The 15,822-nt window shown below is 37.0% G+C and overlaps 1 protein-coding gene across 1 annotated transcript in view; it reads left to right on the forward strand.

The window, feature by feature from the left end:
- Positions 1-15,822, forward strand: part of LOC142642881 (uncharacterized) — a 38,085-nt gene that overhangs the window by 13,762 nt on the left and 8,501 nt on the right. The window contains exons 9-16 of the mRNA XM_075817318.1: positions 1,839-1,933; positions 2,080-2,100; positions 3,001-3,096; positions 3,183-3,303; positions 3,449-3,598; positions 3,780-3,976; positions 11,594-11,865; positions 13,555-13,656. Coding sequence (XP_075673433.1) covers positions 1,839-1,933; positions 2,080-2,100; positions 3,001-3,096; positions 3,183-3,303; positions 3,449-3,598; positions 3,780-3,976; positions 11,594-11,865; positions 13,555-13,656 — 1,054 coding nt within the window. The remainder of the gene's footprint in view (positions 1-1,838; positions 1,934-2,079; positions 2,101-3,000; positions 3,097-3,182; positions 3,304-3,448; positions 3,599-3,779; positions 3,977-11,593; positions 11,866-13,554; positions 13,657-15,822) is intronic.

Raw genomic sequence — 15,822 nt, forward strand, 5'->3', positions numbered from 1 at the left:
TGAGTCTACCACCCTTTGACAAATAAAGCTGCTTCTAGCTTGAAAGTTTCTTTTCCATCCTCTCAAGGATCGGATTGCAAATAGAGGCTGTTTTATACAAGGTTCCCAAAGGCATACCCAAGTAAATCATAAGCAAATTGCCCACCCTGCATTGAAGAATACTAGCCAAAGTCTGAATGTTACTCACTTCCCCAATAGGGACAATTTCACTTTTCTCCACATTCACCTTTAAACCAGTAAAACTTGAAAACAAGTCAAAACCAGCCTAATAGCAAGAATTTGCTCTCTAGAGGCATCACAGAAAAGAATGGTATCATTAGCAAATAATAAGTGAGAAATACGGATACTAGTAGAATTAATAGGACCCGCCTGAAAACCCTGAATGAAACCTCCTTCCTTAGTTTTCTTCAGGATACGACTTAAAACCTCCATGATCAAGAGAAAGAGAAGGGGAGATAAATGATCACCTTGTCTAAGACCTCTAGAGCTACCAAAGAAACCAACAAGAGATCCATTAACCAAAACTGAGAAGTGAACGGCAGTGACACAAGTCTTTAGCCATCTCCTCCATCTACCCCCAAAGCTCATCCTCTCCAACAGATAAAACAAAGTGTCCCAATTCACATGATCATATGTTTTCTCAATGTCCAACTTACACACCACCCTCGGAGTACGACATTTCAGTCTATTGTCTAAGAATTCATTAGCAATAAGAACTGAATCCAAAATCTGTCTGCCACCAACAGAAGAATTCTGTAACTCTGAAATAAGTTTATCCAGCACCCGCCTCAATCTATTTGCCAAAACCTTAGACAATAGCTTATACACACTGCCCACTAAGCTGATAGGCCTAAAATCTTTGATATTCAATGCATTATGTTTCTTGGGAATCAAGTTAGGAAAGAAGCTAGATTATCAATAACCCAGATTGTCAATTCATTAATCTTTACAAGGCCCAGAATCAAACCTGAAATATATTGGGAGAGGAGGAAGGGAAAATGAGAGGATTGCCTTTGTGCTTGATTGATAATAGAGAGAGGATTAGTCTACAGTAGGAATTGAAGATGGTTAGAAGGAAACATGAGTAGTCTTGGTGTTTGGGGCGTGATTTCAATGTAGTGAGATTTTCCAATGAGAGACAGAGCAAGCATAACATGTCACTAGTAATGCTAATTTCTCAGATTTTGTGAATTACCTTGAGTTAGTGGATTTTCCTTTAGAGGAGGTGTGGGGATGTAGCCCTAATGTTGTAACAGAATATTAATATTTATTTTAATTTAGTTGCATTCATTTTTAAAGACTTTGTTATTCAAATGTCCTCCTATTGCTCTCCTTCGGTACTTGCCATATTCATCAGTCAATTTACTTATGAGTGAAGTTTATGGTTGCAGCTCAATTTGGACTTTTGATCTAAGTTCTTATCAATGACTTTTTTCTCATTGAAAGCTAGGGGATTTAATCAACTTTATTACTTATAAAAGCCATATCCTTTTATATTTATGAATTTGAGCTGTGTATATTGGGTGTCATATATCTAATTGTGATTTTATGATCATTCTGTCTAATTTCTGTTTATGCCAGTTTGCTAATGTGTGTATATATATATATATATATATATATTCGTTTGTTTATACCTTTCATGCTTTGTATTTACATGTTTGTGTACATTGGTGGCTGTAAGTCACAATGGATCAATAGCTTTCATTTTAGAAACTCTGGTTTTATGATTCAAATTTTTTGTTTTTGTCTCAGTCGGATGATATCTTTTAACTATTCCTCCTTTGTTGTGTTTTTTTTTTTTTTTTGTCAATAATGAGGTGGTTTTATTTTGTCTGCAGGGTTTCATTTGCTGATCCTGTTGCTGTGAGGCATTCATTGGAAATTCTCTCTGAATTAGCTCTTAGGGACCCTTATGCAGTGGCAATGGCCTTAGGTTACATTGTTTGACTCTTAAACTCTTTCATAATTTAATGGTGTTTATTGTTATGAGAACATTTTTTTTTACATGATATAATATTAGAATTAAAGTTTGGTTGTTATAATGTATTCTGACACTGTACTGGTATAACCCTTGTGCAGGAAAGCTTGCACAGCCTGGAGGTATTCTTTTCAATCAATCTTTGCTGTCTTTTATCTTCCTTCACTTCTTACATTATTACGGATAGCATTTGTTGTTTGAAGTTTCATAATTGCAATATTTCATTTTATATATATATATATATATATATATATATATATATATATATATATATTTATGTATGTATGTATGTATGAAGTTTCTGGGTTTTGATTCCATATAATCCCAATCAAGAGCAAGCATGATTTTCTATGCATATTTCTGCCATTTTTCGTCAGATTTTTTGAGTTGCACATTTGCATATCAGAAACTCTTTCATGATTGTCTAGCCCTTGGTATCTGCATTTGTGTCAGTTCTGTATAGCTGTGCCACATTCATGAAAATATGTTGTCAAGTAACAGAAACGGAACTGGATATCAAATGAAAATGAATTTCTTTGCCAAGACACATGTTAGAGGCAATTTACAATTTTTTCTTGATGTTGATGCCAAAATTTTGACCAGTGCCCCATTTTATGGGCCTTGTGGGGAGAAGGGAAATATCAGATAACTCTGTTGAGTATTTTTTCGAATTAGGTCCAATCCTTTTTTTCTTTTGGGATCTTTGTACAAATGTTAGGTGCATGTGGCAGCATTTCATTTCAAAACTTTATTGTTCTTTTAAGTTTCTGAGATTAATGCAAGTTGATGTTTCTTTTATTCTGCTCTACTTATAAGAGGCAAAGAAAAGTCATTAGTCTATTGTAAGACGTGTAACATGGTGACTTTTGCATCGAACTTATTTCGAGTATTAATTGGATCATGTGAATGAGAAATCTCTGTTTTGCTTCTATTGGTTAGTTGCTTCTTCTAGGAGAGTAAGGACTTTTTTTTGTCCAAGCTTCTCATACAACCTTAGCATGTTTGGATGTTATATGAAGCAGGTGCTTTGCAGGATGTTCTCCATTTGCACGATGTTCTTGCCAGAGTTTCACTTGCCAGGTTGTGCCATACAATAGCTAGAGCTCGAGCACTAGATGGTTAGTAATTGAAAATATTATATCCCAAGTGGTATTTCTCTCCTTCAGTTTTTGAGAAATTGGTTTCTTGAAACTTTTGTCAATAGAGAGGCCGGATATTAAATCTCAATTCAACTCGGTGCTATATCAACTCCTTCTGGATCCTAGCGAGCGAGTCTGTTTTGAGGCAATCTTATGTGTATTGGGAAAGAGCGACAACACAGAGAGGTTTGTTTTGTTAACTTTTGTATCTGCACTTCTTTCTTATTATATTCTCATCTTTTACAGGGTTACAATTACATGGCAAGTAGTTTAGTGTCACTGCTTTGAAAATTTGCTGGGATACAGTTTTCCTTACATTTACATACTGTAGGACTGAAGAGCGAGCTGCTGGGTGGTATCGTTTAACGCGAGAGATTCTTAAGTTGCCAGAAGCACCATCTGTATCATCGAAGGAAGCTTCCAAAGAAAAATCTCAAAAGGCAAAGCGTCCACAACCCCTTATTAAACTTGTAATGAGAAGGTAGAAACATCTCTTTCTCTTTCTCTCTCTGGTATTAGAAAATTTATTCTGTGAGGTTCTTCAGGTGGTGGATTATATGAAGTTCTCAAGTTCAGTTAAATGTTTTGTCAGTGCTTGTCTCATTTATGGGTTTTTAAATTTGAAATTTGTTTCTATTTTTTATGGTTGTTGCTTGATTCAGGTTGGAGAGTTCTTTCCGTAGTTTCTCTAGGCCAGTACTTCATACGGCAGCAAGAGTTGTGCAGGAGATGGGAAAAAGTCGGGCTGCAGCTTTTGCTGTAGGCTTACAGGATATTGATGAAGGAGTTCATGTTAATTCATTTGCTGAGACTGCAGACTCCCACGATTCAGATTCTAATGAGAACTCACACCCCGAAGGTAATTTTTTTTCTTTGCTTTCTGGTTTGTGTCTTGGATAGTTTCATTTTTAGTACATGTTAGAATCTAACTGATTTTCTCATTTCAACTATGCTAAATTGTGTTGGTTTGGCAAAGGTTGTATATGGTGGTTTAGGTTGCTTAGTTTCTTCTACATAGCAGTTGATGTTTATACTGTAGCTTAACTCTAGATGACTTTGAGTGATTTTTTGATGCAAGAGCCTTTGCAGCCTGATGTAGGACAAATGGGGGATTTAGTCTATGTGTACTTATGCTGGGTTTAGGGTTAGGAGAATTTGTGAATCAATGGTTTAGAATTGTTAAAGAAAGGGCTATGGGGTTGTGTTATGAATTAAAATTCAGTTTGAACTTTGAATTTGATCGCTATTTGTTAGAAGAGAGTATGTGGGGTTTTAAGGTTTTGATAGGTAAAAGAAAGGGCTTGATTTGGGGTTGTAAGGAAGAATGAAAAGAGAGGATTTTATGTTATTTAGGGCCTGAATGAACAGTACCCGTGAACAAAATCACAGGAAAGGAAAGAAGAAAAGAGAGAAGAGAAAGGGATAAAAGTACATAGAAGGGTCAATGTGCCTCAATGCTTAAATCACTCAATAATTTTATTAATCAACTCCCTCCTTTGAGTACATTGAGCACAAATATATGAGAATGTATCTTGTACTTACAGTATTAGGACTCCTAGTTTAACTAGTAAATTAAAAACATAACGAAAGACTAACTTGGACTCAACAAAAAAAAAAACCTAAGATACCTGGGATTCCAGAAATGGCCAAAATACCCTTAATTTGCAGGAATTGCAGAAATTACAGATTTTCCCCAAAATACAAAATTGACAATAACCAATAAAATAACACCCCCCCTCCCAAAAAAAAAAAAAAACTGTTTTAACCTCAAAGACTCATACCTAAACCTTTGAAATCACACTACTTTTACTTCAATTGGACTTCACACATGGGCCTCATAAAATAAAATCTTAAATGGACAGATTTACGAAGTTGTAACTAATTGATCTTCTATGGTGGCATCAACCCTCCCCCTAAATATATATTATTTAAGAGGAATATTTACCAAATGTGACCGAAAAATAATTAAAAGCCACAAGCACCTGAAACATATGTACTTGTTTCTAGGATATAACCCATACAAGTGATGCAAATACTATGTCATGGAGGTGGGCAAATACTGCAAGAGGAAGAGCGAGGCTGGTTTATAGGCAAATGTAGTTATGTGGCAAGATTAGTATTTTGGCTCCCTCCATGACATTATTTGCATCATCTAATGTGTATATTCTGTATGCACTTATAAGTCATGTTTAGTTGAAAGTCTTGTTTAATTCAATATTTCTTTATGCTATAGATGGTTTTGTCAAAATAATATGCAGCAATGGATTGGAACACTTCAGATGTTACATCTGGCATATAATTGTTATTGATAGCTAAGCAAAACTTTCTTCCTTTGAAGAATTCTTCTGCTCTTTGCACTTGCACTGTGAAATATATATGGTTTGGGGTAACTTTCAGTATCAAGATTAGGTTGAATAGGAACCATATTCTATTCATTATAGTATTGTTGATAAGATCTATGTTCATTTTATTTGTACACTTTTTTTTTTGATAAGTAAAAGTTTATTGATATCAAAAAGGGGAACACTCTAGTACATAGGAAGTGTACAAGGGGTCAAAAAATCAAGAACAAAAATTACAAGCATTTAAGAAATCAAGAAATGATAAAAATGATTTGTTCCACAAAGCAGCCAACCAATCCATTAAAGTTCTAAAGAAAAATAGCTTCAAGTCTGATATGGATCTCTTCTTATCTTCAAAGTACCGATTATTTCTCTCCCTCCAAAGGCATCATAATAAGCAATGGAAAACCATCAACCATATATACCCAATTCGATGATGGCCAAATGTGCTTTGCCAACATGCTAGAAGCCCCACTACAGATTGCGGCATAACCCAGCTCACTCCAAACAAACCAAACACCATAGCCCACATATCCATTGCAACCGGACAATGAAGAAAAAGATGATCAACAGATTCACCATTACACTTGCACATGTAGCACCAATCCAATATCCAAACCTTCTTTTTTTGTAAATTGTTAATCGTTAAGTATTTCCCTAAAGCAGCTGTCCAAACAAAGAAAACTACTCGAATAGGAATTTTCTGTTTTCAAATGCTTTTCCAAGGAAAGCAATAGTCATTAGAGCCCACTAAGAGATTGTAATAATCCTTAACTGTGAAACCCTTCTTTCTATCAGATTTCTAACACATCTTATCCTTACCAAACCTTCTCACCGAAGCACCATAAATGGTATCCATGAAATTGGCTAGTGCCACACCCCTAAAGAAACTTACATCCCAAAACAGAATTCCATTATCAAACTTCATAATCTCAGCCACACTAACCTCCTGATCTCAGCAAAATCTAAGCAATTCAGGATAATTGGCTGCAAGAGATGTTTCACACCAATGGTCTTGCCAAAATTTCACCCTAGACCCATCCCCAATATCATATAAAATGTGGCGAGAAAATGAAGGCTAGCCTCAACTAATATTTTTCCACAAGCCAACACCATATGGACCATTAATAGGCCTAGTACACCAACTACCCCATCCACAACCATATTTCACCGCTACCACTTGCCTCCAAAGGACAGCCCCCTCCATCCCAAATCTCCATAGCCACTTCCTAAGTAAAGTTTTATTAAAAAGTCTTACCTTCCTTATCCCCGAATCACCCGAAGCAATGGGACTGCAGGCAGTAGCCCATTTAACCAAATGGAATTTTGGTTCATCACCAATGCCACCTCATAAGAAATTCTTTTGAAGTTTCTCAATTCGGTTAGCCATAGAAGTAGAATAGGAAATAAAGATAGAAAATAAGTGGGTAAATTAGATAGAGTGCTTTTGTTAAAGTGACTCTACCTCCCTTGGATAAGTACAAATGTTTCCATCTTGCTAGTCTCTGTTCTATCTTCTCCAGAATTGGATTCCATATTGTCTTATCCTTGAATTTAGCTCCCAAAGGAAGGCCTAAAGATTTCATTGGAAGAGTACCTTGTTTACAACTAAGGACATTCAACAATAAGTCAAAATTATGCACCATACCAATAGGAACCAACTCTGACTTGCCCAAGTTTATCTTTAGACCAGAAACTGCCTCAAACCAAATGAGAATCATACGGAGAAACAAAACTTGATCCAGATCAACATCACAAAAAATTAAAGTGTTGCCTGCAAAGAGAAGATGAGACACCGCCAGAGATCTTCCCCCTAAATGACCCACACCAAAGCTTGACATGTGATCAGCATGGACAACTTTATCCAACATTCTCCCTAGGGCTTCCATAACCAAGACAAACAGCAAAGGGGACAATGAATCTCCTTGTCTCAACCCCCTGGAGCTCTCAAAAAACCCACAAGGAGAGCCATTTATTAGAATAGAGAAGCGAACTGCAGATATACAAAAGAAAATTCACCGCCTCCATTTAGCAGAGAACCCACTTTGTTCTAGTAACTGCATAAGAAATCCCCAGTTGACGTGATCAAAAGCCTTCTTAACATCTAATTTGCAAAGTATCCTTGGCAAACCAGTTTTCACTCTACTGTCAAGGCATTCATTAGCAATAAGCACAGGGTCAAGAATTTGCTTGTTTCTCGCAAAAGCATTCTGTGCAGGTGAAATTATATCTTCCATGACCGTGCAAAGTCTGGTGGCTAAGACCTTAGCAATGATTTTATAAACCCCCCCCCAAAAGGCTAATGGGGCGAAAATTCTTGACTCCAATTGCTGAGTTTTTTTTAGGGATGAGAGTGATAAACGTTGCATTCAAACTTTTCTCAAACTGACCTTTAGCAAAAAAATGATGAAATATAGTCATAAGATCAATTTTGAGAATACCCCAACATGCTTGGAAGAAATCCATTGGAAACCCATCCGGTCCAAGCGACTCATCCCCATTAAAATTCTGTATGACATCAAAAATTTCTGCCTCCTTAAAGGGTATATCTAGCCAATCTGCATTATCACCAGATATCCTTGGAAATACCAAGACTTCTGAAAATGGTCGAACAACTTGCTGCTCAGAGTATAAATTCATAAAGAATTTAGAAATACAATTAGCAATCCTACCTTGATCAGAAGACAAGATTCCATCAACCATAAGGCTCTTAATACCGTTATTTCTTCTATTGGAATTAGCCATTTTATGAAAAAATTTTGTACTTGTGCCCCCCTCCCTCAAGTGTAGCACCATAGACTTCTGCCTCTAACTAATCTCTTCTAAAAGAGTGAGCTTTTCAATCTCGGTACGAAGATTAACTTGTTCTAACTTTTCCTCAACTGTTAAAGGCTGAGGCTCCTCTCTAACATCCAAATCATTCAATTTGTTCCAGAGTTGCTGTTTTTTAAAAGTGACATTGCCAAACTCCACTTCGTTCCATTTTTTTAGATCCAACTTCAAAGCTGCCAACTTCTTAGCTGCCAACTTCTTAGCTAGTATAAAACTAGGATTTCCTTGGAACAAATAAGATGCCCACCAAGCTTTTACTTTATCAACAAAATTCTCCACCCTCAACAACATATTTTCAAAACAAAAAGGAGTTCTACCTTTCCGATGACTTCCCCCCTCCAACAGAATTGGGTAGCGGTCTGAAAGTACCCTCGATAGCCTTCTCTGTGCAAATAGAGTGAAGTGATCCGCCAAGAGAGAAGAGAAAAGAAACCGATCTAATCTAGAAGTAGAGAAAGTATTGGACCGAGTATAAAGGCCTCCTTCCATAGGTATATCCATCAGCTCATGAAGAGAGATAAAATCAGAAAGTTCATACATAGCCCGAGTACAAGTTGTAGACCCTAATCTTTCCGATGGGCAGCGGATTATATTAAAGTCATCTCTTAGACACCATGACAAATCCCACCAACTAATCAGCCCCGTCAGCTCCTCCCACATATTCCTACGTCTCTTGTTCAAATTTGGCCCATATATACTTGTAAAAGCCCACTCAAATTGATCGCCTACATTTTTAAATCTGCATGAAATAGAAAAATGCCCTACTGCTTCCTCCACCTTTTCCATTGCCCTTCGATCTCACATCAAGACAATACCTCCAGAAGCACCTTCTGAACCCAAGTACAACCAGTCTACATAAGGACAACTCCGTATACTTCTGACAATTCCTCTAGTAATCCATTCAAGTTTAGTCTCCTGCAAACATACAATATCAGGCCTCCATGCACGCAACAATTTACTAATTTGAAGCCTCTTCTCAATCTCATTCCATCCTTTGACATTCCAAGAAAGCATCTTCAGGTTCATCTAGGAACAAAAAGAGCCCGCTCCCTACTAATACCACTGCGCCTAGTTGAAGTAGAACCATAATTAATCGAGCTGAATAGACCCTTTAGCTCTCTCAGACCTTTCACTCCAGAACTCTTCACTTCATGTGCTTTTTTTTCCAAAGCAACCCTACAGTGTAATTCAGCCTCAACAGCCAATAAAAAGCTTGTTGCTTGATTTTCCAAACCTTTTAGGGATGTGCCCAGGAAGTTATCGAACCCATTAAATCTGCTTTGGAACCACTCAGAGTAAGCTTCTTCCCTCACTAGATTCTCCACACCCACCACTTCCTGTCCATCCATTGACAAGGGTAGAGAAAAGGCCAGTGGTTCCACAACTAGAGGCGACAAACCCCCTTCATTAGGTAGCTCAGCAGACTCTGAGCAGGTGTCCGAGACCCAATCCTCCACAAGTACTTCATTCCCATCAAATTGGGTTGATGACACCTCCAAAACATCTGAAGACTTCAATGGGACCAAGGCCAATTGAGCTTGCTCTTCCAAAACCTTTGTGACTTCACTTGGAGGCAGAGAAATCTAAATCAGAACTGCCACTCTTCTTCCATCTCGGAGTTCAAGCACCCTCTGCTTTGAATTCCCCCATTTCTTGCTTACATTCCTGGAATGCTCCTGAAGTATCAAGTTGATGTCTCGCTGCAAGTTCTCTTCAGCATCAGAGGTGTTTGCTGACTCATCGGAGCAGAGGAACTTTGTATCGGTCCCGTCGGAGTTGAGGATCTCATTATCGGGCTCATCGGCGCCGATAAGTTCAATATCGGCACCATCGGAGACTATCATCGACTAGGCAATCCTCATCGAGCTTTGTGAATCAGCTTGAGGTTAAGGGAGCTTCGAGATGGCAACCACATCGCATCCTCTGGTACCTCTAATCGAGCTCGTTGAAGTTGAAGGCAAGTTTCCTAGGTTCTGGGTCTTGCCATATGGAGGTGTTTTCTTTGGTTTGGGCCGCTAGACTTTGATGGGCTTGGGATTAATTTTGGGCTTTGCATTGAAAGGAGCTTTGGGCTTATAATTTTTGTTATTATCCTTGGGCTTATTTATGCGGCCCACTTCCTGAACTTCCTGGACTTTGGACCACTTCACCTCCCACCCACCATCCAACCCACGCTCCAATCCCAAGCAGACATCCAGCGTTAAATACGATTCATTGCCACCGCTAATGTTTTCTGTAATCTCAACCGACAAATTTGCCTTAGATGTCGCTTGTTTCTTCCCAACATTCAAGTCGCGCATATCTTGGCTTTGATTGCTAAAGTTTGATTTGGTTGAGATTTGAAAAATTGGCATTAATTGCTTTCCTTTCCTGCTACCACTACCCTCTCTCCGATCACCCTCCGCCGTTGCCAGCAGAATAGGTTTGGAATTCTTCACTATCAGTTTCAAGATAGAATTGGAGGTCTGTTTGATGGCAAGTGTCCTAGGGGCAATAGCTTTTCGTAGATGCAAACCAAACCCTCGCCACTCATTGCCCGATTTTCCTTTTGGCACCGGAAGAAAGCCTTTTCGACGACCATGGATAAGTTCCGAGATCATTAAAAAACTGCCATGTGCATTGGAACCCAATTGCAAAATAAATACTTTCTCACCATCCCGGAAGGTTCGTGCAAAGTTACCAGGCATTGTATTGGGTGTTAGATCCTACACAATAGCTAGCAAATGCTTTGCACTCTCTTTGCCCATGAAAACTGATCGGAGAGAATCCCGATTTCGCTCAAAAATGCGTAACATGAAATAAGTACCACCCTCCTCAATTGAGAATTCGAAAGTCTTAGACTCAACAAAAAAGAAGATTGAACCTCCCATAACAACAGTGAAAAACCACCAATTTTGTGACTAATTCAAGGTTGCCAGGCCTCACTCTCTAGTAAAACTTACTTTCAAGCAATGTTCTTGAAGGCAAAAGAGAGATTAGAGTGAAGATTTCCAATCATCAAGTACAGACAGAAAAATGCAAAGGAAAAATCATTAATATGCTCAAAGAAGCTTTTCCCACTATGAAGAATTGGAGGGATTGTGGGTCATGTCCTCCCAGGCCAGTCAGGTAGGACATCCCAAAATTTTACTCAATTCTAAAAAGTGAATTAATAAATACACTTTATTTTTTTGTAATTTTGAATTTATGGCTCTACATAGTTTGGTAAATACAGTTACATGACTTTTTCAGTGTGTATCTTTAGCTCTATTTTGGATAATTTATCTGATTGCATTCCATTCTCTATCTCTCTCTGTCTCTAGGTACCCGAAAAGCGTCTTCTATATCTAATGGAACAGGTGGCAAGGATACAATTGCAGGTTTACTAGCTTCATTGATGGAAGTAGTGCGTACAACAGTAGCATGCGAATGTGTTTATGTTCGAGCAATGGTGATCAAGGCATTGATATGGATGCAAAGTCCACATGATTCATTTGATGAACTAGAATCAATTATTGCATCAGAGCTCTCAGATCCAGCGTGGCCAGCAACGCTATTGAATGATATTTTACTCACCTTGCATGCTCGTTTCAAGGTATGTAAAGACAAAAAATCATATTTTCCGTCTTAAGGTATGGAATTTTCATTGCAAAGACATTCTTCTAATGCATTTGGTTCGATAATTTTTAACTTGACCTTCTAGTTTCCTGCTTATTATTGTAATATGGTGCCAATATCTCTTTTACTAATTATATATTTTGTGATTAAACAATTGTCGTCTTTTTTTTTTTTTTTGGTGGGGGGGGGGGGGGGGAATATAAGTAATGAGGTTTTATTGAAAAAGAGGAACCACCCATTTATGTTTAGTGTGACCATAAGATAGTCTAAAGAATGCCAAAAAAAGGGAAGAAGAAAATGGAATTACGAGTGGATTGAAAGGAAATCAATGAAATCTAAATGAGAGTGTCACTAAATCCCTAAATATGAGACTGTTTGAACAATAATCTAGCAAAAAATGACTTTAGTTGAACCACTAAAGCTCCACATCCTCAAAAGTATGATGATTCATCTCTCTCCATAGTGTCTACAGCAGGTATAGGGGAACTAGATTCCAAGTTGCAAACACAGGTTGCCAAAGTGATCTCTCTCATCTTCTAATTGTGGTGCTCTCAAACTAATCCAAAGTTTCCATATGTGGGAGGACCTTTTGGCAAAGCCACAAAACCGTTTGTGGTATTGCCTTTTTATAAGATTTCAATACCTATTCCTTGGCAGACATGAATGCCTTTCTTGGTAGACACGGAATACTTTTCTTGGTGGACAAGGAATACCTTTCCTTAGTGGATAATGAATAGATTTTCCTTTCACACCAAGGAAACCCAAACCAAATTAAATTAGGAATTTGAGACATTATCTAACATACTGATTGTTCAACTATCATTTTACGGGGTAAAGTTGATTAGGAGAGATAAATGTCAAATCTGTTGGCCTTTTGATGCTCTGGGATCCTATATTTTGGGGAATACTACTTTGTAGATACTAGATGTTCATGGGGCCTTGTCAGCAGACTTCTTTGTTTTTGTTATTTTTCACTTCTTGTACACTATATATGAAAACCTTTGAGTATTAATGGAAATTGAGGGTAAAATATTGGTTTTCCAGTTCTATAATCACAATGCAAAATATAAAGAACGGAATAAAAATCTTCTCCAATGCAAATCTAGTTTTAATTATTTTAAAAGCCTCTCTTTCTGTTGTTATGCTTATTGGTACAGACCTGGTTAGACAAAACAGAAAAATCTAGTACTAATTCTATTTGTGGTCAATTAAAAAGGGACTTTCTGATTAGGTTTTTAAATATTTGTGTTCACTTATTAAAGGTTTTTCAAATATTTGATGTTGATGTTGATTTTTTGTTATTCAAATGTCTTAAAACTGATGCTTTGCTCAAGGAGCTACTGCCACTTTGGATATCATCTAAACTTGAATTTTCTCTAATATGTTTGAAAATACATTAGACATGTACCACTTTGAATTTTGATTAAGTTTTTGATATCGTACACTTAGCCAAGGGTAGAATTTGTGACAAAGTCAATGATTTAGTCTAGAGAAGTACCAGTTGTAAGAGGCTGATTATGAATCATATTTTTGAGCAATTTCTTCTGTTGTACAATCATTGGCTATCCAAGAATGTGTACTTCCTTTTATGTTGTGTACATAGTTGCTATATCCCAACTGTAATAAGAATGGTTTATTTTCCTCAATTTCATTGTTGGCTCATTAGGCAACTCCAGATATGGCTGTCACTCTTCTTGAAATTGCGAGGGTTTTTGCTACTAAAGTTCCTGGGAAGATCGATGCTGATGTGTTGCAACTACTATGGAAAGTAGGTATTTGTGTGAGCTTGACCTACAATAGTTTGTTCCGCTTTGTTTTATAATTTTTTTTCCTTACGTTTTTCTAGTTCTTTTTATTATTTTAATGATATATATTCCTGCTATTTATCAACATAAAAAAGATATATATTCCTGCTTTTCTTTTGTTTTTTTGCATTTAAAGGTAGTGACATGGAGAAAAATTGATGACCAACACACACACACACACATATTTGTATGAGGGCTATGCATTTTTTTGTGTCGTGAATGAATTATGTAAATGATGACAAATACGTACTATGCAATTTAGGGTTATTCCAGGGTTTGAACACCCTTTTCTTAAAACAGCCAAATACTATTTGAAAATTTCCTACTGCGAAATTCTGCATGGTGGTATTATTGATTCCTCCAATTTTTTCTCTTCCATGTGTATGCAATTGCTGCTAATAAATTGATTGATGGTCAGCCTGCGTGAAGCAGTTGTTGACATGGGAAAAGATGGTTTACATTGGTTTAAAGGAAAGAACGCATGGATCTGATATAACTCACTCAGAATTCCTTTTAAATGATTACTTTGTGCTGACTGACACTACTCCCAGTTAAAGTTATCATTCCATGAACAAGTCTTTCCTGCCAAACAGGAAGAAAAGAGCCACTGCAATGAGCTTTTGAAGTCATCCCTTCTGCAAATGTCTAGAATGCCAACTTGTTGCAATCTCAAATTCTTAATGTGAATTTCACCGTTCCGATGACCATATAGTTAGTAACATGCGTGCGCGCGCGCGCACACACAGATATATATATATATATATATATAGAGAGAGAGAGAGAGAGAGAGAGAGAGAGAGAGAGAGAGAGTCCTAGTGTAACTTGAAAAGTGTAACATTTTTTTAAACCATTGATTTCTATAAAATCTAATGGTTAAAAAAACACTAGTGACATGTGATCAACATTTAAGAGTTAATGATTTAGTATCATTTAAGAGCATTAACTCTTTCTCCACCCTCTTTCCTCTCTCGGTACATCCTCTCTCTCTCTCTCTCTCTCTCTCTCTCTCTCAACGATAAATGGCTGTTCTACAACAACACTGCTACCTGGAGCTCTTTGAGACTCCACTGGACACAGGACTCACTATCCTTAATTATTTCCAATGAGAACTAAAAGCTCCTCCCCTAGCACAATGAAGAAGAGAAAAAAAAATCCCTGAAGGTTCCATTCCAGGCTGTCTTGCCTACCTTAACAAGATAGAGGTTCTGGATTAAAGAATCCAAATCTTTTGTCCCACTATTCTTGCTCTACTATATACTTCACAAATAAAAACATGCCATATGTTCATCTATTTTATTAAATGCTAAATTTATGTCTTCTATTATTTCAATTTCCTAAAATAAATAAATAAATAAATAACCCATCATATTTAAGTAATTGAAGTAATAGAAGACATAAATTTAACATTTAATAAAATAGATGGACATGTGGCATGTTTTTATTTGTGGAGTATATAGTGGAGAAGGAAGAGTGAGATAGAAGATTTAGACTTAGGATTAAATTACAGTGTATTTTCCATATCAATCAAAATATTATGCATCACTGCAAAAACTAAAGCCAGATTCATAGCTTGGATCTTTAATCTTTATTGTTCTTAATTTGGAATCATTACTGGCAGTCCTAGCCTGGTTTAACATATTGTTCTTTTTTGAACCAAAAATAGATCTAACCCATTACCAATTAAATGATGAAATCAAACATCAATTGAACTGGAAAGTCTGTTTTTTTTTTTTACTTAAACGATGGAAATTTTAATCCAAGCGTACAGCTTGTCAACGCCTTTAACCAGCCAAAACAGCTGGAGGAAAAAAATACAGTGACAACAGAAAAAGACGAGAAGGAAACATGTTCTCTCCTCGTGGAAAACATCAAAGCCATGGATGAGAAAAATCTTATGCATACAATGCAGCAAGCAAAAATCCTTTTCAAGCGCTGGAACTTCGAGTATTGGCATCCTCTGGATTTATAGTGATTTATGTATATGCTAAAAATTCAATTTTGTACCCACTGCACGAGGTGTTATGGATCTATTTGAAGAAGACGACGGGGTCCAGTGAAGGTGAGTTCAGATAGGTCTAGGCAAGAGAGAGAGAGAGAGAGAGAGATTTTCCACGACATTTAATGCTATT

This window comes from Castanea sativa, chromosome 7 (genome assembly GCF_040712315.1).
Source record: "Castanea sativa cultivar Marrone di Chiusa Pesio chromosome 7, ASM4071231v1".
Taxonomy (NCBI): domain Eukaryota; kingdom Viridiplantae; phylum Streptophyta; class Magnoliopsida; order Fagales; family Fagaceae; genus Castanea; species Castanea sativa.